This window comes from Mauremys mutica, chromosome 4 (genome assembly GCF_020497125.1).
Source record: "Mauremys mutica isolate MM-2020 ecotype Southern chromosome 4, ASM2049712v1, whole genome shotgun sequence".
Lineage (NCBI taxonomy): Eukaryota > Metazoa > Chordata > Testudines > Geoemydidae > Mauremys > Mauremys mutica.
Window position 1 is genome coordinate 136,261,665 of NC_059075.1, and position 20,535 is coordinate 136,282,199.

The window sequence follows — 20,535 nt, forward strand, 5'->3', positions numbered from 1 at the left end:
TCTCCCCCCCCCCCCCCCCGGCTTAACCCCGGCTACCACCCCCCCACCCCCGATTTTTCACCTTCAGCCTCTCTCCTGCCGCTACCTACAGCAGCTTGACCCCCTCTGGCCAGTAAATTTCTGTCCCCCGCTCAGACCCTGGCAGCCCCCCCCCCCGCTGCGATTTGCCCCCTTGAGCCTTTTAAACGCCCCCAAAGAGGAGGCAGCAAATCGTAAGTAGAAGTGAGGGCAGAGAGAGGGCAGTGGCGACAGCGAAGGTTACTGGGCATGCTCAGTTTGGGTGCGCATGCTCAGTGCAGCCAAAGTAGCGAATTCGGAGTAGTAGCTGTTTCGGTCGTTGGGGCCGGGCCGGAGCTGCGCCGCCCGGAGTCGGGGTCGGGGCCAGGGATGCGCCGCGCCTAGAGCCCTCCTTGTGCCCCGCTCCGCTCACCTGCAGGAAGCTGCTGCTTCCTTCTCAGCCCTCCCAGGCTTCCCGCCAATCAGCTCTTAGCGCTGGAGCCTTCAGAGGAGGCGGCAAAGGCAGAGCTGGAGCCAGGTGAGCTGGGGCCGGGAGCAGGGCAGGGAGCAGAGATTTTGTTAAATTTAAAAGCTCTTTACAACCGGTTCTAAAAGGGTTTCTAAATTTAACAACCGGTTCGCGCGAACCGGCTGCAGCTCACCACTGCCAAATACATGGCTTCCATGGTTTCCATCATCAGCACACCTACTATAAAAATTGTTCCAGCCCCTGATCTAATATGAAAGTGGTGTCATTTGTCTATATTGCCAGCCACATACACCTGTAATAGATAAAGTAACCGATGTCATAGCGTCTATGAGAATGAAACATGTGTGTCCTTTCAACTTACATTGTCTGCTATGAGCTGGGAAGCAAGAGAACCATGCACAAGCACTGATGGGAATCTGGAGTACTGACTCCATTTATAGTTTGGTGCTTAGTAGCCAAGGAATGTTGGGCCAGATTTTTAAAGGTATTTAAGCCAGTGCCTAAAGATGCAGAGAGGTGTCAGACTTCCCAGGAGTTGGGCGCTTTGGAGCTTTTGAAAATCTTACTAGGCACTTAAATATTTTTAAAATCTACCCCCACCCCCGATGTAGGGATTTCAAGGTAACAGCCTTGAGACATCAGTCGTTAATACAGCATATACAGATGAGATCATAGCTCACGAATTCTAACCAGTTGATTGTGTAGCCGTGCCATGTTTTTGAGGTGGCTGTAAGCCCATGAGATCACTAGATTTATCCCACCTATGATGTAGTATTGTCCCGAGTATAGGCCGCACTTTTTTCCCCTAATTTAAGTCTTTAAACTAGGGGTGCGGCCTATAAGCGGGATCTTGCCAAAAAAAACCCAATAAAAATACTTTAAATCCCAGCCGCGGCGGGGAATCAGAGCGCTCCGGGCTGCCCGCCGCGGCGGGCAGCCCGGAGCCCTCTGATTCCCCGCCGCGGCTGGGATTTAAAGAGCTCTGGGCTCCCCGCCGCAGCGGGCAGCCCAGAGCCCTCTGAGTCCCGGCCGCGGCTGGGATTGAAAGCGCTCTGGGCTCCCCGCCGCGGCGGGCAGCCCAGAGCCCTCTGAGTCCCGGCTGCGGCTGAGATTTTCTTTAAGTTAAAAAAAGTTAAAAATTTAATTTTTTTTAAAATAGCACCAAACTTTAAGGGTGCGGCTTATAATCAGGAGCGGCCTATACTCGGAACAATACGGTATTACTAACGCCACTGGTGCCACTGTGTGCTCTTTTTTTCCTCTCTCTCTTTTTTTTTTTTTTTTTTAAACCAGGCTCTGCCTACAAACTTGTGTGCTACTTTACTAACTGGTCTCAGTACAGGACTGGACCAGCCAAGTACACTCCAGAAAATGTGGACCCATTCTTGTGTACCCACTTGATCTATGCTTTTGCTGGGATGAATAACCATAAGATCACTACTGTGGAATGGAATGATGAAACCCTCTACAGGCAGTTCAATGCCCTAAAGGAGAAGTAAGTAACGTCTAATGTGTAGAGGATTTTAAAAACTAGTTCATTTAAAGTTGACCTATATATGAATAACGTGGGGTTTTGTGCCCCTTTTTGTTTTCTTGTGTTTCAAGTTTTTTTTCCTGCTTGTTTTTTATTCTTAGATATAACCAGGATGTCAAAAATCATATTTTCCCTTAGTTTTTAGTTGAAGGACTTTTGGGTGACTCAGAAATGTGGATTGGGAAATCTTCTTTTTTTTTTTTTTTTAAAAAAGAGAATTTAATTAAAGCAGCTGTTAGTAAAATCAAACCAAATCCAGAGTTTTATACAGTCTGAGTACAAATCACTTTCCTTGCCAATTGAAAAATTAGTCTTCCCTGATATCTTTCATGTTATAACCCTGCTGTCCACAGAGTTTCCTAGGATAGACAAGGGCCCCAACAACCAAGAAAAAACAAACAAAACCAATCAAAATGTAAATCTTTCCCAAGAGTTTTGGTCTTTGTTCATCAACAAGTAGCAAAACAAGAAGTAAATGGGTTGTTTTCTTTACAATTCACTTGGTAATTGTTGTTTAAAATTCTGCTTAAGGCAGGTTTAGATTATTCTGGTTGCCTCATCATACGTGAAGTTACATAGTAAACAGAGAGAGGTTTGCTCTGCAAAATTTAGAACTGGCTTTGCATTGCAACCCTCACCAAAGAGGTGTTCAAATCAGGAGTTCCAGAAAGGCCCTTATTATGATAGTCAGATCCAGACTTCAACCCTTCAGAAATTTTGGAGGGGCTTTTTGAGTTTCAGGCCGTTGTTCAAACCCATCTCTAGACGTGTCATTGTTGAATCTGTGAATCCAAATCAATTTCATGCCAGTAGACTTCAGTGTCATGAGCAAAGGATAATGGGCAAGGTTCTGACCTCAGTCAGAGGGGTGTAAACCTGGAGTAACTCCACTAAGGAGGTGTGAATAGAGAAGATTGTTTACAAACTGCCAATAGATTTAAAAAATACATTATCATCATCTTTATATATTTTGTTCACTTAATCTTTTTCCCCCCAATACTTTTTCTTGCTTTCTAGAAATAAGAAACTTGTCACACTCCTGGCTGTTGGAGGTGGAAGCTTTGGTACCCAAAAGTAAGAACTTTTCCCTTCATTTTTTAAGATGGTGGTGGCAAGGAAGAGGGTCCTATATCCCTTTAACAGTTGCGTTGATTGTTAACGAAGACAGTGGCAATCAAAATGAGAAAGTATAACGCACAATGTGGGATAGAGGACAAGGGGAACAGTAGTAATAACAATAATAATAATGCTTAGCTCATCAGAAAATTTCAAAATGTTTTACAAAGGAGGTCAGTATCATTATTCCCACTGTACAGATGGGGAAACTGAAACACAGAACCATGAAGTGATTTGCTCAAGGTCACACAACAGAGCAATGGTAGTTTCAGGAATAGAACCCAGCTTTTCTGAGTCCTAATCCAGTGCTTTATCCATAAGAGCATGTAATTTCTTACTGCATGAAGAGGAAGGGTGATTGGCTGGACAGAACAGTGGGCTGGGACTCAGGAGATTTGGGTTCTATTCCTAGCTCTGCCACTGACCTGCTATGTGATCTTGGGCAAGTCACTGCCCTCTCTGTGCCTCAGTTTCCCTTAATACCCTTGGTCTGTCTTGTCTATTTGGATTGTAAATTCTTTGGGACAATGACTGACTTTTACTATGTGTTTATACAGTGCCCAGTACAATGGAGGACCAGTCTTGAGCCTCTAGGTGCTACTGCAACACAAATAATTATTATTATTATTCTGGAGTCTAGATAATGGGCTATATTTGGACTTGGCAGAATTTGATATATTTTTAAAAATAATTTTGATGGATAACATCAATATTTATTTTTAAGACTTTTAAAGATTTTTATCTATTTAAAATTTCAGAGTTGCATGAAATTATGGGGGGGGGGGTTCAGACAATTATTTAATGACAGTAGATGCTGAAATTCAAAATGTTAAAGCTTTATTAACTCTTAAAACACAAAGTGTCAACATCACATGTCCTTATATCAACAAGTCATGCCTGTTTGGACTATTCATTGGCTAGTACATTTGCAACAAACCTAATTCAGAAGTCTAAATCACTGGATTTTCACTCTAAAGTTCTCAGGCAGCATTTTTCTTACTTGGTCTAGCTGTAAATTTTGATTATTATTGCTGGAAACATTTTTTCATCAATTTGTGTGTGTATGGTGGAAATTGTAAGAATGGCCGTACTGGGTCAGACCAATGGTCCATCTAGCCCAGTATCCTGTCTTCCACCTGTGACCAGTGCCAAATGCTTCAGAGGGAATGAACAGAACAGGGCAATTACTGAGTGATCCATCTCTTGGTGTCTAGTACCAGCTTCTGGCAGTCAAAGATTTAGGGACACACAAAGCATGGGATTGTGAGATGATGAAAAGTGGAGGGTAATGTTTCAATGATATAGAGGGGGAAGAGATGAAGGAAAACGGGTTAGAGAAGAGAAATCTGATTAAAGAAACAATAATAAAAAGCATTAGGCATCAGCAGAGAGAAAAGGCTGTCGAGATAATAGATGGTATGATGGAAACTATGGGCCAGGTCCGCCGCTGGCAGAAAACAACATAACGCCATTGAAGTCAGTGGAGCTACCTTGATTTACACCAACTCAGGATCTGGCTGTCTGGAAAGACTGGAGGACCAAAAGTGGTGGGGGGGCTAATAATGCAATCGTCAGACAAAAATTATTTCTTCCAGATTTACTGCCATGGTTTCCTCACCTGCTAATCGTAAAACATTCATCAATTCAGTGATTGATTTTCTCCGCAAGTATAAGTTTGACGGGTTAGATCTTGACTGGGAATATCCTGGTTCCAGGGGAAGCCCTCCAGAGGACAAGCAACGCTTCACCATTTTGGTTCAGGTACAGGAGTACTGTCGAGAGTCTGATCCAAAGCTCATCAAAGTCATTGAAATGTTTTAGCTAATTGCTGATGTGTAGCCCTGTAACTTATCAGTTGTGCCTGAAAAGTGCTTGTGTTGACATGAAATAAAGGGTGATTGCAGACAACATTAGGGTTATTCATATTATTTGCAGATGCTTGCACATTTTTAAAAAAGGCCTAATTCCCATGAGATGGTTCTTTATCTCAGGTGAACAAGACTGACCATTGCTCTTTGTTTTATACTTGTAGGAAATCTTAGCAGCTTTTGTTGAAGAAGGACAAAGAACAAGACGTGCAAGGCTGTTGGTTTCAGCAGCTGTGTCTTCCAGTAAGGACACCATGGATGCTGGATATGAAGTTGCTGCACTGGGGAGGTAAGTCAAAATGATTTCTGCAAGATGGCTAGCAAGAACATAAGAAAAAGGCTGTGCTCTGTAGGGTCTGTTGGCTTGATTTTAGATTTACTAATACAGTCCCAGTAGATGTCATTCGGTAATAATCCTGAAGGTTTGTCTGTCTTGCTCTTCTTTCCTATCCACATTAAAGAATAAGCCAATGAAATCAACCCCAGGGTTAATTCGGATCCTAATCCAATTTTATCCAAACCACCAAAGTTTGGGAGCTTGGATGAAAGGTTTCAGTTTAGGCCCTCTCTACATCAAATGGTATAATCCAATATCTAAGGATGATCCTGAAGGACTTGCTATCTTTATCACAACCTAGCTTGTCCTGTACTACTTTAGTCTGCATGTTCTTAAGCCCTTCGGAGTGAAGAGGTCTTAGTCTTTTAGGAAATTGATTCCTTACTGTGGCATTTGTTTTGTTTGTATTTAGGAGTCTGGATTTTATCAATGTGATGACCTACGACTTCCATGGAAGTTGGGCATCTGTCACAGGACACAACAGCCCGTTGCACAAGGGCTCGGATGACTATGACAAAGTTCCCTTCTACAACTGTGTAAGAAAACAAATAACAATACAGGGCTAGATCCAAGGACCATTAAAGTCAATAGGAATCTTTCCACCAACTTCAATGGATCAGGTCCAGGGTTGGGTATTTGTCTGGGGTAAAAGTCATGTCACTGTGAAGGGTTTTCTCCCTGCAGGAATATGCTATGAAGTACTGGCAGGACAATGGTGCCCCAGCTGAGAAACTCATTATGGGATTCCCAACATACGGACGAACTTTCAAGCTTTCTACTACAAATACTGGGGTTGGTGCTCCAGCTTCCGGGGGTGGATCTCCTGGGGCCTATACTGGTGAATCTGGCATCTTGGCTTACTTTGAGGTAAGCATTTCAAGCAAGTTATATCTATCGCTGGTTCTTCCATGGCCCCAATTACCGTAGTGTCTGAGCGCCTATCTTTAATGTATTTGACCACCCTGTGAGGCAGGGCAGGGATATTATCCCTGTTTTACAGATTGGAAACTGAAACACAGAGAGATTTGCCTGAGGTCACGCCGGGGAGTCTGTGGTGGAGCAGAGAGTTGAACCTGGGTCCCAAGCCTGTGCGCTAACCACTGTACCATCCTTCCTCCCTACAAGATTTATAGAGCAAACTTGCTTTTTTATTTTATACTTTTCTTGTATGTGACAGACATTTGTTGTAATGGACAGGACTATAGATTGTTTGTTTGAAAGTCATCTCTTCCCCCAGACTTTCTGTTTAAACTAGAATGTGTCCTCATATGTAGTGAATCTGGCTCACTGGCTGTTAATGACTTTCATTTACACAGGTTTGCATGTTCTTAAAAGGAGCCACCACCAGATGGATTGAAGCACAGAAGGTCCCATATGCCTTCAAAGACAGAGAGTGGGTCGGATATGACAATGTGAGGAGCTTTGAGATCAAGGTGGGTTCTTGTCATTTTCATGAGACCCTCGTTAGAGAGCCTTGGAAACAGGAACATACAAGTGTCCCTTAGTAGATGAGGCCAAATCGTCAGACGATGTAAATCAGCGTGGCCCCCTAGAAGTCAGTGGAATGAGGCCAGTCTACACCAGCTGGGGATGCGGCCCTCTGAGCAGACCTTGTTAGGAATGGAGTGGTAGGGTTCACGAGGAAGAAGACTGAGAGCTCAAGTGGTGACATTACGTTTCTTCCTAAAGTTTATATAATTGAAATTGCACTAAAATACTATAGAAACCTCTATGGAGAAATGAATTTCTGCACTGGCAAGGCCTGCACTGTGATTGGTTAGACAGGCACAACTGGAAATAACAAGGAGCTTAGAGTAAGATTCACCTGTTCTTAACAATCCCAGGTGGCTCCACCACACAAGTATGATCCTATATATATTCCACTCAAGTCTGCTCGGTACATTCTTGCTGCACTGGGCACATATGAGCACACATTGGGGCCTTTTTGTTTATGACTGTCAATGTATTTGCATGGGCCATCTGCTTAGCAGATACTATGCTTCCTCTGAAACAATTTCTGGTTATCTGGTATCAATGGAGACAAAGTTAGAGATGGAAAATACCTCCTAGAGGTCATCTGAGCCACCCCCCTCCCAAGTCAGTGTTGTTCCCTAAAGCACATTACTACATGCCAGTTTTAAATAGCAGGGGACGTTGCACATAGCTGTCTGTTCTTTTTCTGCAGACCCAGTTCCTGAAGGAGAAGCACTATGGAGGAGCCATGGTTTGGGCTCTTGGCATGGATGACTTCACTGGCTCTTTCTGCGGTGAAGGAGCCAACCCTCTTGTAGGGAAGCTGAAGGCTCTCCTTGGAAACTGAGAGCCAAATCATTGGATAAGGAAGGAGCCTAGCAGAGAGGGAAACATCATATTTATTGTCCAGGGACCTGATCCAATGTCCACTGAAGTCAAGGGGAGTTTTTCTATTGACTTCAATGGATGTTGGATCAGGCCCTAGTTGCAGAAACGACTAAAATCTGTTTTTCCTAATCTGTTTTTTTTTAATTCAGACACCTATAAATAAATCCTGTGCTGAAAAAGCTGCCACTGTGTACCAGGATGCAAGGGCCAAGCTGACATTCTGGCTGTGGAGCAGAAGTTACTGCATTCAGTCTGGTCCTTCAGACCCATTCCATATGCTGCCATAGTCTATGTATGAACCCTCTCATGAAACACTAGAGCTCATTCTAATTATGTGTGGAAATATACCAAGAGAGACCTAGCTCCAAGCCTCTTTGTCCCCAAACCTCCAAACTCTGGTGAAATTCAACATTTAGATTTAGCCCATATCTCTGTAGGGGTCAAACCAAACCTATCAGCGGCCCAGAAATTTGGGGTATCCAGAGGTGGGACCATGTTCCAGAAAGAGTTAAGGTCCAGGCTTTCACTAGATCACATAGTCTGGCTAGCCCATTTCAGTACTGTATTGATTCTGAATCTTGGGATTGCATAAAATATGCTGTGCACGTTTTGCTTTGGAACCCGGTTTAATATGTCTCAAAATGCTGTAGCATTCCTATAGTAAGCACTCTTGGAGTTCCCTTGGTTATAAATAAATGCAACCAAAAGCAAGACAATATTGCCTTATTCATGAGAGTGATTTGCTTTGTGTTTGTGGCACCATATGAATTCCCTTCAGTTTTCCTTCAACACAACAAAGACGAGCTATTTTACGATTTCATCAATGCCTATTGCAGGGTGTCTTGCACCTTCCTCTGAAGCACCTGCTGTACTGGCCATTGTTGGGGACAGGATATTGGACTAGACGGGCCCTTGCTCATGTCTGACTTTCACTTCCCAGGTCAGCAGGCGTTGGGAGATCAAGTTCCCAAGCCCAAAGAGGATGAGTCACCTTTATGCAGCTGTAAAGCCAGCTGATTTGAATGAGAAACAATTATTCTGAAAAAAAAAATTGGTTTCTCCCTCACCTGAAGGACACAACTAAGCCTAGTGTGCGGAAATTAGACTCATAAGAGGCTAATGCTGGGATGAGTGATAGGTGAGAACAGTGCTGCTGGACGACTGGTTCTGTGCCCTATCAGTCAGGAATAATAGCTTATGGAGAGAATGGAGAAGAATACATTAGGTTCATGAACATTACTGATACAATGCAAATTCCAGCCTTGCTTCTGTAGATATTTCTTTGGGGCTCTGGAGTGTTGATAGCTTGGAAGAAAATCTGAGTGGCTTTTTAGCACACTACCTTGTCTCCCAATGGCTGGGTAGCTCTTCTCCAGTGAATTCGTCAATCTTTTTCTAAATCAAGTTCAAATACACAAGAGGGAACCTGGGCCTTTCAGATAACAGCATTTGCACAGTGCTGGCACGGTGTTTGTGCCAAGGAGGAGTGGTTGATAGAGCAGCTAAGGGAGAGTCCAGTGGCTGTAGAGATTGGGCCACATGTAATCTCAAGGTAACTGTTTACCATTCCCATGAAGGTCACTTGCATTAGTTTTTGGCATCTTGTGCATTATGGTGATACTGTATTGATCACCCCTCTATAGAAAACCTTCAGCTCTTTCTTATATAACTTGCTCAGGTACACATATTCAGCACAAGCAAAGCATGAGGAAGATGGGGGTACCGTTGCTTTGGGGCCCACACATCCCATACAAGTTCTGCAGCTCACCGGCCAGCTATATATCCCTCTCCAGTGGTAGGCAAAAGGGGAGGGACAAAATCACCAGTCGAGACTTACTTTTGCAGGAGAACTAGAGTGGGAGGAAAATGATGGTTTGATACTATCTTTCTGGCTACGTGGGGGCAAAGTGTCAGGCTGTTTTTTGACTATATTTGTCTGTTATGTCTTATGTGATGTTTCTGTCACTGGTCGATTATTATTATTTATTTTATTACTCTGATTTATAGAACTGACCAGTTTCTTTTTCAATTTTAAAAATTAAATTCAAAACTTCAAAAAAAAATATTCAATGTTTGACAAAATGTCCCAGGAATTTTCCCCTTATTTCTTCTGACAAGCTGGTCAAGAAATTTCTAAAATTTCAAAATTTAGAATTTATGAATTTTGAAAAAACAAATTGGAGAAAATATTTTGAAACAATTTTATGACATTTCCCCCCTATTCCCCCTCCCACACCTATCTCTGTAGATTTATAAAGTTCCCTCTGTCCAGTAGCCTGGGAGAATGAAGAGGTAATTGCGAGCCAGTAATACCTATAATCATTAATAATATAACTCCACCATACCTAGTCCCAAGCCCAGTTGAAAAAGGAGGATAGTGGCATCAGCTTGACAGCTGGCTAAAAAAATCTGCTATAAACTGAAACTATGAGGCTTGAGAATGAGGGAGTGCAGGGTCAGATGGCTTGGTCATGGAACGCGCTGTCCTGACAATTGTGTGGGTCAGAGAATCCAACAGATCAAGACCAAAGGGCGACCCATGAAGAAGTGATGGAATGTCATAGGGAAGACATGTTAGCATGTGGTGTGACAGAGGATCTGTCATTGAAATGAGCACTTTGGCAAGAGGGGGGTTGTAGAATGGACCCCATGTGATGGAATTAATGGAAGGGAGAAGATTAATAACATAACTAATATTTCATACAATCCAAAATATACTAATGATCAAATTGATGTGGCATCATCATTACAAGGGAGTAGAAAGAGAGCTCAACACAGAGGCTTTCAATGATACAAACAGAAAACACATAGCTCCACTGTACTTAGATGACAGGTTTCAGAGTAGCAGCCGTGTTAGTCTGTATCCGCAAAAAGAACAGGAGTACTTGTGGCACCTTAGAGACTAACACATTTATTTGAGCATAAGCTTTCGTGGGCTACAGCCCACTTCTTCAGACAACTCCCACCTTTTCATGCGCTCTGTATGTGTATATATATCTCCTCAATATATGTTCCATTCTATGCATCCGAAGAAGTGGGCTGTAGCCCACAAAAGCTTATGCTCAAATAAATTTGTTAGTCTCTAAGGTGCCACAAGTACTCCTGTTCTTTTTGTAGTTAGATGGAGTCACATCAATTCACACCAGCTAGGATCCAGCAGCTGGAGATCTGATTCAGGACCATCTGTAGTTCTGATCAGTAAGCCAGGGATTAATGTTGTTTTCAGGATGCTGGTTGGTTAGACAGCCAGGTAGCTGAACAGTCTCTCCCCATTCAGTAGTGAGCAATAACACCTGATACCACCCTCAATGCTCTTTCCTATCAGGCTCTGCCTACAAGATGGTCTGTTATTTCACTAACTGTTCTCAGGACAGGCCTGCTCCTGCCATGTGTAAGCCAGCAAATGTGGACCTATGCTTCTGCACCTACGTGACTTATGCCTTTGCCACCATGAGCAACACTGAGATCGCCCTGTGCGAATAGAACAATGATGTCCTCTGCCTACGGTTCAATGGTCAGTAACTCACAGTTCCTACATCTCTGGGCCAGCTCCTCAGCTGGTGTGAAGTGACGTCGTTCCATTGGCTGTAATGGAGTGACACTTCTTTATACCAGCTGAGGATCTGCCCTTCTAGAAGGAAAAGCTTGATTTAAAAAAAAAACAAACAGATGACTTGCTCTCTCTAAATATATTTCACTGTTTTACCTACTCTCTCCCATAGCAACAAGAAAATGGTCACCATGCTAGCCATTGGAGGATGGAACTTTGAGACCCAGCCGTGAGTTCCCTGAGTTGTGTGTGATGGCTAGGGATGGAAATGAACATTCTGGTGATACGTTAGTGATGGCTGTTGATGGTCCCCTGATCAAGAGCAGCGCCAGAGCGGGTGGCGTTGATGGGGATAATGATAGTGAGAATGCTAGGTGATGGAGGAAGAGGGGATAAGGAGGAGGTGATGAAGAGGAGGATGGCTATGGTGATGAGGAGAATCGGGGGGGAGAGGGGGCTGAAGATTAGGATAGTGATGAATAAAAGAGTCTTCATGTGGCACTTATGTTCCAAAGATGAAATTTACCCCTGTCCAGAGGGCCAGCACCAAATAAGCCCTCTTTTGGGGGGCTTAAATGGTGTGCATAGGGCTCGGCACAAAGGGAACGTTAAAGGTGATGACAATGGTGAAAGAGACACTTGTGTACCATATGCAATTCTGATGATAGATGAAGATGATGGCAGAGACAATGAAAGGAAGACTGACTTGGGCTGTGAAGGCAGGGAGCTGCATTTACAAAAGGGGTGACCAGGAAAATAGACAGAGGAGTCGCTGCTGATGAATAGTAGGGTTGGGAGCCAAAGTGAGGATGGTTTTCCAGCCTAACTAAGAAATCCGTTCTTCCCAGGTTCACTACCATGGTGGCCACAGACACTAGCTGCAAAACTTTCACTGACTCTGTCATCGGGTACCTCTGTCAGTATGGGTTTGATGGGATCGACCTGGACTTTGAACATGTTTTAGGGGCTGCCCCCCTGAGGACAAGCATCACTTCACCATCTTGGTCCAGGTGAGATGCCAGTGTTTATGTGCCTAACACAATGGGGCTCTGCTCGGCAAGCGGCCCTTGAGTGAGATAAATATTAAATAATAATGTCATAAATCCCTAGGTTCTGAGGAAAGATTAAAGCTAAAATAGTGTGTAATTTTAATTCCACAAGTCCCAAAGAAATCTAACACACTGAAATAAATCAATCTAACCCTCTGGAAATCTTCCTCCATTGAGAGAATATCTGAAAGATTTTATGTAGCTGACTTGGTACGTTCACTAGCTGAGTTTTTTCCCTATGACAGTGAAGGCTCTCAGTAATGTGACCTGTGCACAAATTTCCAGGTGAATTCCTGTAACTTTACTGAAGAGTAGCAATCCCATGAATGTTGTACTGCAGCTGTTGCACAAACGAAAATGCACTGAAGTCCATGGCTTCCGAATAAATGTATGAAAACAATATAATGACCGGCGTAATGGAACTTCCCACACTATGCACAAACGTTACCTCCTTGTCCCTGATTTCCTAGAATGAATTTAGTTAAATTATGCTGTCAAGAAAAACTACGCATTTCTGAGTGTGATGTTGTAATAAGAGGAAGCACAGTTACTATGAGGACTGATGATAATTTGCTTAAGAAATATCTGCAACTGCCACTAAAGCCTCTGCGTTCAGAGCTATAACCTGCCAGCTTTACCGTGACAAGGGATTACCCTTGTATTATAATGGTTTCAGAAAGTAATACAGGCTTGGCATGGAAATTATCTATCCATCCTACCAGGGGCGGCTCTAGACATTTCGCCGCCCCAAGCATGGCAGCATGCTGCGGGGGGTGCTCTGCCGGTCACAGGGAGGATGGCAGGCAGGCAGCCTTCGGCGGCATGCCTGTGGAGGATCCGCTGGTCCTGCGGCTTCAGTGGACCTCCTGCAGGCATGCCTGCGGAGGGTCCGCTGGTCCCGCAGCTCCACTGAAGCCACGGGACCAGTGGACCCTCCGCAGGCATGCTGCCGAAGGCTGCCTGCCTGCTGCCCTCCCGGCGACCGGCAGAGCGCCCCCCGCGGCGTGCCGCCCCAAGCACGCGCTTGGCGTGCTGGGGCCTGGAGCCGCCCCTGCATCCTAGGGTTTTATACTACTGTCCCTCACTATAGCATCAGAGCACCTTCCATGTAAAATCAGTATCAATAACAAAGACTCCAATGGACTTTATGGAATTTCTGGCACTTTTCCCTGTTTGGGTAAAAGCTCTGCTCGGGACTGAGTTTGCTTTTTTTTTTGCTAGATTTTATTAATTTTCTTTGGGGAAGCGGCAGGAGGGCTTGTGGCTAGAAGGGAGTAACAATGTAGGAGGATCATCCCAGTGGTTGAATTACTAGTTTCAAAATCCATTTATTCTTTGAGAGACTTGCAAGTATGCAAGGAAGTGGGAGAAGAAAGAATACAGGAAATGGACAAAAGTGCATCTTCAACCCCTTCCTAACTTTTCCCCCAAAACCACCTAAATGTCATGAATTCCAACTTGTACTGTAGATATGCCCTGGGGCAGCTTGCATCTCTGGGGTCCTCCAATATGCAGGACACTGCTAGAGAAAAACCCACCTTCTATTTTTCATTAACTCTAAGCAGACTTTCAAGATCCACAGCCAATGACCTTTTGGTAGCATCTGACTTCCATCACAATCTCGGTGAAAGAGCAACAAGTGATATGGGCCAGAACCTAAAAGGCATTTAGGAGCCTAACTCCTCTTGATTTCAACCTACATGACTAGGAGCTTCAGGCTTATTAGGTGAACATAACCAGCTGCTGCTGGCTGGAAACGCAGCACCAACACTATTACTGCCATTCCAAATATAGCCACTGGGCCTGATCCGCCACTACTTTGCTTATTCCTGCACATTCTGATTTGCTAGCCTTTCACACCCACCTTCCACTACTGTCAATCACAGTGCAAGACCCAATAGAGAATCAAACCCACTAGCATCAAAAGCCATACTGTTATTTAAACTCCGCCCACACACATACTGAAGACATACACTTTGACACTGGAGCATGTTCTAAACCTGACTTTTTTTTTTTAAATGAAATGACACCAGTTAAACCCTAATGTAAACACTGATCAGTTCTTTATGAAGCAGCCTAATTTTGGAGTCAGAATAGCACAGCAGAGCATACATAGCATAGCATACGCCCCAATTCTTGGTGCTGCTAAAAACAGAACAGAGAAGCTTAATTGGAAAGGAAAAGATATGCTCTGATGGGTAGAACTATTCAGCTGTAGTATAAGCTCAAGTAGGCCAATCGATTCCGATGTTTCCTGAATTCTTTATCTGTAATCAGCTAAAATAGAAATAAATATTGATGGATGTAACAGCTTTTAAAAGTAGAGCACATTGTAAAACAGCATTGAAAGCAATAGGCAAGTTTAAGAAGCCCCAGTGTGGGTCGTGAGTGTGGTTTGAACATTGAATCTCTACCACTTGAGTTACAGGACTACTCTCATTAGCTGCTGGCAGTTTTAGCCTCTATGTGGATTAGCACTAGAGGAAACATGAGACATTGCACTAGCCTATAATAAAATAGGTATATCTCTCTCTATATAGAGAGATATACCTATCTCAAAGAGCTGGAAGGGACTAGTGAAAGGTCATGGAGTCCAGTCCCCTGCCTTCACTAACAGGACCAAGTACAGATTTTGCCCCAGATACCTAAATGGCCCCCTCAAGCATTGAACTCACAACGCTGGGTTTAGCAGGCCAATGCTCAAACCACTGACCTATCCCTCTCCCCTTTATGAGGGTCTTTATGTCCTTATCCTGGAATTGTCCTGTCCTAGATAACTTACAGTTTACTGTTTCAGCCCTCTCTACAGACCCATTCTGTAACTTAGTCCCTGCATGCCCAACTGTAACTTCATTAACAGTCATGTTTCCTTCCCATTGCTTCCAAGCCCCTTGGATTTCTAGCAATTTTCCTCTCTTTCTGTATGTACAGCATGCTGCACAAGGAGAATGACATTAGTCCCTCTGGGTATCCATACTATTTCCTTTGTCTGATGTCTTGATCAACCAAGTCCCATCTCAAGAGTAAAGAATAACTATGTGGATGCCTATACATAAATTCCATACCTCTGTTCTCAGAGTCCTCCTCTCTGGCATTGGTACTAAAGACCAATCTGGAGACCCAAACTTCATTGGCCAGGTGATTTTCTTATGTGGCAACTTGTCTGCTTCATAAGTTCCAGGTCTAAAGGAAGATGAACACAAAATATATCTCATTTCTGCAACTGACTTACACATGGAGTTTATACTCTGCTGATTTACAAGCAGGGCTGGCGCAACCCATTAGGTGACCTCGGCAGTCGCCTAGGGCGCTGACATTTGGGGGGTGGCGGCCGGATCTTCGGCCGCCCTGGTTGTTGTCGGCATTTTGGGGGCGGGACCTTCCGTCACCTCTGTCGGGGGCGGCATTTCGAGGATGGGACCTTCCGCCGCCTCTGTCGGGGGCAGCATTTCGGGGGTGGGAACTTCTGCCGCCTAGGGTGCCAAAAAAGCTGGCGGTGCTCCTGTTTACAAGTGCCTCATTGATCCACTGGGAGATGTGTATGATCTGGTCTTTGGTTCATCATACTGGGATTCTAAATCTTGAGTAGTCATTACATAAGAACGGCCATACTGGGTCAGACCAAAGATCCATCTAGCTCAGGATCCTGTCTTCTTGCTAGGTGCTTTAGAGGGAATGAACAGAGCAGGTAATCATCAAATGATCCACCCCCTGTTGTCCACTTGCAGCTTCTGGCAAACAGAGGCTAGGGACACCATCCTTGCCCATCCTGGCTAATAGCCATTGATGGACCTATTCTCCATGAACTTATCTAGTTCTTTTTTGTACCCTGTTATAGTCTTGGCCTTCACAACATCCTCTGGCAAGGAGTTCCACAGGTTGACTGCGTTGTGTGAAAAAATACTTCCTTTTCTTTGTTCTAAATCTTCTGCCTATTAATTTCATTTGGTGACCCCTAGTTCTTGTGTTATGAAGAGTAAATAACGCGTCCTTATTTACTTTCTCCACATCAGTCATGATTTTATAGACCCTTATATCCCCCTTTAGTCATCTCTTTTCCAAGTTGAAAAGTCCCAGTTTTATTAATCTCTCCTCATACGGAAGCCGTTCCATACTCCTAATAATTTTTGTTGCCCTTTTCTGAACCTTTTCCAATGCCAATATATCTTTTTTGAGATGGGGTGACCACATCTGCACGCAGTATTCAAGATGTGGGTGTACTATGGATTTATATAGAGGCAATATGATATTTTCTGTATTCCTTTCTTAATGATTCCCAACATTCTGTTCATTTTTTTTGACTGCCATGGATGGATGAGTGGATGTTTTCAGAGAACTATACACAATGTCTCCAAAATCTCTTTCTTGAGTGGTAATAGCTAATTTAGACCCCATCATTTTATATGTATAGTTGGGATTATGTTTTTCAATGTGCATTACTTTGCATTTATCAACATTGAATTTCATCTGCCATTTTGTTGCCCAGTCACCCAGTTTTGTGAGATCCTTTTGTAACTCTTCACAGTCTGCCTGGGACTTAACCATCTTGAGTAGTTTTGTATCATCTGCAAATTTTGCCACCTCACTGTTTACTCCTTTTTTCAGATCATTTATGAAATAGATTAGGCATTGCTATTGGGGCAGTCCCTGGTTACATCTCTCCTCTATGTATTTGACCTCTATGTATTTGATCCAGTCCTTCCACCAGACTCAAGGTACACTGCAAACATGTCAAAAGATGAAAAGAAATGAGAGATCCCTGCAACAAATTCATAGTGAATTCATTCTATTTTATGAAAGCAGGATTTTGGGCCTCATTCTCCACTGCTTTGCTCCTTGTGAGACTTTCAAGGTACACAACACAAGGCAGTTCGAGCATGCAGTTGCCTACCTCCCATTTGTGCCTCTGCAATGCTATCCCTTAATGTCTAGGCAGAATTTTACCTTGCTACGAAAGGAGTGAGAAACAGATTTATGGTACCCAGGGAAAAGCTCTCTATCCAGAGCCTTCTGTGGAAATCGTGATGTCTTGATGGAAAATGGGGCGTAGGCAGGCTGGAACTTTCGGTCTTTGCCCCATGCTGATTGGTGTGTTCCAGGGCCAGGAGTCTCAGTCTATTTATAAGGTAGCAGATTAAAAAAGAAAAGAAAAGAAAAAAAAAAGTTAGCACCAGAGGCCTGATGCTCATTTACAGTCTGGCTGCTCTGACAGTGTCAAGGGGCTTTAAAGTGATTGCAAATGTAAATGTACGCACGCTGCTAAAGCAGTTTAAAGTGGCTTGAGTGTAAATAAGAATCAGGACAGGACCCATATATTTTGGTAATTCTGTAATTTTGTTCTGTTTTTGGATTGCTAGAGATGCTTTGGCCAAAAAGCACAAATCTTAAAGCTGGGTGGTTTTCTTGGAGGCGTCTATGAAACTTTCCTACTAATCTTATATCAGTATGTGCCCTATCGCTCCTAAAATTATCATCTTCTGGGAGCAATGAAGAGATCTGAAGGTATGCAGGATATTTCTGTGGAAACCTACAATTACTGAGCATCGAGACTTTGGTCTGTGTTTGTCCCTTTAACTGATCTACTCTATTTCTGAAGTGCCCATCACCATTGTTTCTAGGCATCATCTGTAATTCATAAACAGCATCTATTTCTGATAAACATCCTCTTGGTTGAGGAAGGTAAGAACACAGAGCTACTTCAGCAGGTTAAGAAGTTCAAGCAATGAAGGGGACAGAAGGTTTCCTTGTATTTGGTTACTTTATCGTCTGTAGAGAGGGGATAGTTGAATAATTTCCCCACACTTCAGCATATCAGAATAATCTATAATGAAATATGTATATGCAACCGAGGGAGAAATTCAACACTGGCCAGAGGATCAGCATAAGATCCACTCATCACTTAATTTCTAGCCTTCAGCACAAGGGAGAATTTCACCTAGAGTGAATAAATTTCTAAACTAGCAATCCTTGTAGAACTCTTATTTTTATAGAGCTGTGACTAGTAAATGAAAAAGCATTTTCTCCCCCCAAAATTTCAGAGACTCCTTTTAAATTTGTGTGAACCAGGGACCAGAATTGCTAAAGAGCTCAGCATCCAATGCACACCCAGCATGTTCAGTGATTCTGAAAATTGGGCCACTTATTTAGGTGCTTAAATAGATGGAGGGATGCTTTGGAAAATCTGGCCTTACGTGCTTAATTCTGTAATCAAATATCTGCAGGAGCCAACAAAGTGAATGGAAATTGGACATACATATTGCAGGCACTTGTGATGGAATTACAGTGCATTCATTTTTTTAACCACCCACAGGAACATGCAGCAGCCATGACGCACAGTAGAGAGTGCTTTCCTTACCTTGCAATCTGGTGGGAAACGTAAGGATGTTCTTGCTCCCAGTACGTAACCTTTGATGCTCTCTGGTTTATGAGTCAAGGCATATACCATGCTACTCCTCTGTATGTAAAAAGCAGAGGTGTGCTTAGTGCCAGTTATGATGTCATTCACATTAGTTTAAGGTTTAATGCGTTTGAGCAGCTAGAGACCAAATTGTTGTTAAAGTCTCATCTCAGGAAAAGGCCTTTTTTCAATTTTCACTGTCACGGGTGGGATGGTCTTGTGATTAAAGCAGGAGGCAGGGAATCAGATGTGGCTTCAATTCCTGGCTGTGTCACAGCCTCTGTGTGTGACTCAGGGGAAGTCACTTAATTCTTTCTGTGCCTCAGCTGGAAAATGAGGGATAATAATGCCGCCTTTTGTTTCTATTGGGTACAATTTTTAAAAGTGTTTGACTTTCAAGTGAAACTTAGGCTCCTTAAGTCACATTTGATTTGAAAATGGGACTTAGGAGTCTAAGTCACTTATGTGCTCTTGAAAAAATTTCCCCTCCTCTCTATAGACAGTTTTCCATGGCTGGGACTGTCTAATTAAATATATATGCAGCCCCCAGCCCAGGTGAGCCTCAATCTTGGTTGGTGACACAAGCTACTACTTCATCCTAGTACCCTGGGATGGGAGCTCTATTGCAGAATGACTCACCTCGTCATTGTCGTAACTCCCGGGCCCACGATAGGGGTCCCCAAGGATGGGGACCAGCTGGTTCCCCAGTCTGTCTGGGGCATGGTGAAAGGGGAAAATTTTCCTCCCTTGACATGATCCAAACGAGTTTCGCTTCTGCACCGCTACAGATGCAAGAAACAACAAAGCTGTAGTTAGAACAAGCAAGTGGGGACCTGCCTCCACTGCATGGGGTGTGATTTATCCACAGGAGGTGGATCTGCTCAGCACTGAGAGGGGAGCCCACGTTGGGTACGGCCAGGGGAGCCCCCCGAGAGGTGCCAGGGCTTGGGATGGACGGGGGAGCCCCCTGAGAGGTGCCAGGGCTCGGGATGGACGGGGGAGCCCCCCCGGGAGGTGCCTGGGGTGGAGGTGGGCGGGGTCGGGGTGGACGGGGGAGCCCCCCCGGAGGTGCCCGGGGTGGAGGCGGACGGGGGAGCCCCCCGGGAGGTGGGCGGGGTCGGGATGGACGGGGGAGCCCCCCGGGAGGTGGGTGGGGTCGGGATGGACGGGGGAGCCCCCCCGGGAGGTGCCCGGGGGTGGAGGCGGGCGGGGGAGCCCCCCCGGGAGGTGGGCGGGGGTGGAGGCGGGCGGGGGAGCCCCCCCGGGAGGTGGGCAGGGTCGGGATGGACGGGGGAGCCCCCCCGGAGGTGCCCGGGGTGGAGGCGGACGGGGGAGCCCCCCGGGAGGTGCCAGGGCTCGGGATGGACGGGGGAGCCCCCCCGGGAGGTGGGTGGGCTCGGGATGGACGGGGGAGCCCCCCGGGGTGGAGGCGGGCGGGGGAGCCCCCCGGGAGGTGGGCGGGGTCGGGATGGACGGGGGAGCCCCCCGGGAGGTGCCCGGGGCGGAGGCAGGCGGGGGAGCCCCCCCGGGAGGTGGGTGGGCTCGGGATGGACGGGGGAGCCCCCCGGGAGGTGGGCGGGGTCGGGATGGACGGGGGAGCCCCCCGGGAGGTGGGCGGGGTCGGGATGGACGGGGGAGCCCCCCCCGGAGGTGCCCCGCCTGGACACGGCTCTGCTCACCTGTCAGCTCCCACTCCCAGATCATGCCGCCTGCCCGTGTGTACGGCCCGTTACCATGGACACGGGAGGGGGCGGGGCCCGCGCGAGCCGGCGGGCGGAGAATCCCGGGATCCCCGATGGGCCGGGGCCGCGCGCGCCCCCCGCGCACCTGCAAGCG

The 20,535-nt window shown here is 45.2% G+C and overlaps 2 protein-coding genes across 7 annotated transcripts in view; one reads left to right on the forward strand and one right to left on the reverse strand.

Annotated features, from left to right (window-relative positions):
* LOC123368439 (acidic mammalian chitinase-like) overlaps window positions 1–12,774 on the forward strand; it is a 14,289-nt gene extending 1,515 nt beyond the window's left edge. For 2 of the 5 annotated variants that reach the window (XM_045013222.1, XM_045013225.1), the window contains 8 exons: window positions 1,781–1,982; window positions 3,039–3,095; window positions 4,733–4,898; window positions 5,170–5,294; window positions 5,755–5,878; window positions 6,027–6,209; window positions 6,659–6,775; window positions 7,528–8,414. In XM_045013222.1, the coding sequence (XP_044869157.1) occupies window positions 1,781–1,982; window positions 3,039–3,095; window positions 4,733–4,898; window positions 5,170–5,294; window positions 5,755–5,878; window positions 6,027–6,209; window positions 6,659–6,775; window positions 7,528–7,662 (1,109 nt within the window). In that variant the 3' untranslated portion in view covers window positions 7,663–8,414. Of the gene's footprint in view, window positions 1–168; window positions 213–270; window positions 536–1,780; window positions 1,983–3,038; window positions 3,096–4,732; window positions 4,899–5,169; window positions 5,295–5,754; window positions 5,879–6,026; window positions 6,210–6,658; window positions 6,776–7,527; window positions 8,415–11,028; window positions 11,218–11,425; window positions 11,483–12,101; window positions 12,264–12,587 lie in introns of those variants that run through there. The other 3 variants (XR_006578779.1, XM_045013224.1, XM_045013223.1) reach the window with 3 other exon arrangements.
* The window catches only part of PIFO (primary cilia formation), a 25,720-nt gene extending 5,234 nt beyond the window's left edge, over window positions 1–20,486 (reverse strand). Inside the window, exons 1-6 of one of the 2 annotated variants that reach the window (XM_045013226.1) lie at window positions 20,379–20,486; window positions 19,339–19,481; window positions 18,658–18,756; window positions 17,284–17,417; window positions 15,368–15,485; window positions 14,349–14,579 (exon numbers count right to left, since the gene is read on the reverse strand). In XM_045013226.1, the coding sequence (XP_044869161.1) occupies window positions 14,511–14,579; window positions 15,368–15,485; window positions 17,284–17,417; window positions 18,658–18,756; window positions 19,339–19,481; window positions 20,379–20,403 (588 nt within the window). In that variant the 5' untranslated portion in view covers window positions 20,404–20,486 and the 3' untranslated portion in view covers window positions 14,349–14,510. Of the gene's footprint in view, window positions 1–14,348; window positions 14,580–15,367; window positions 15,486–17,283; window positions 17,418–18,657; window positions 18,757–19,338; window positions 19,482–20,378 lie in introns of those variants that run through there. The other variant, XM_045013227.1, reaches the window with a different exon arrangement.
* Between the last annotated feature and the right edge of the window lie 49 nt (window positions 20,487–20,535).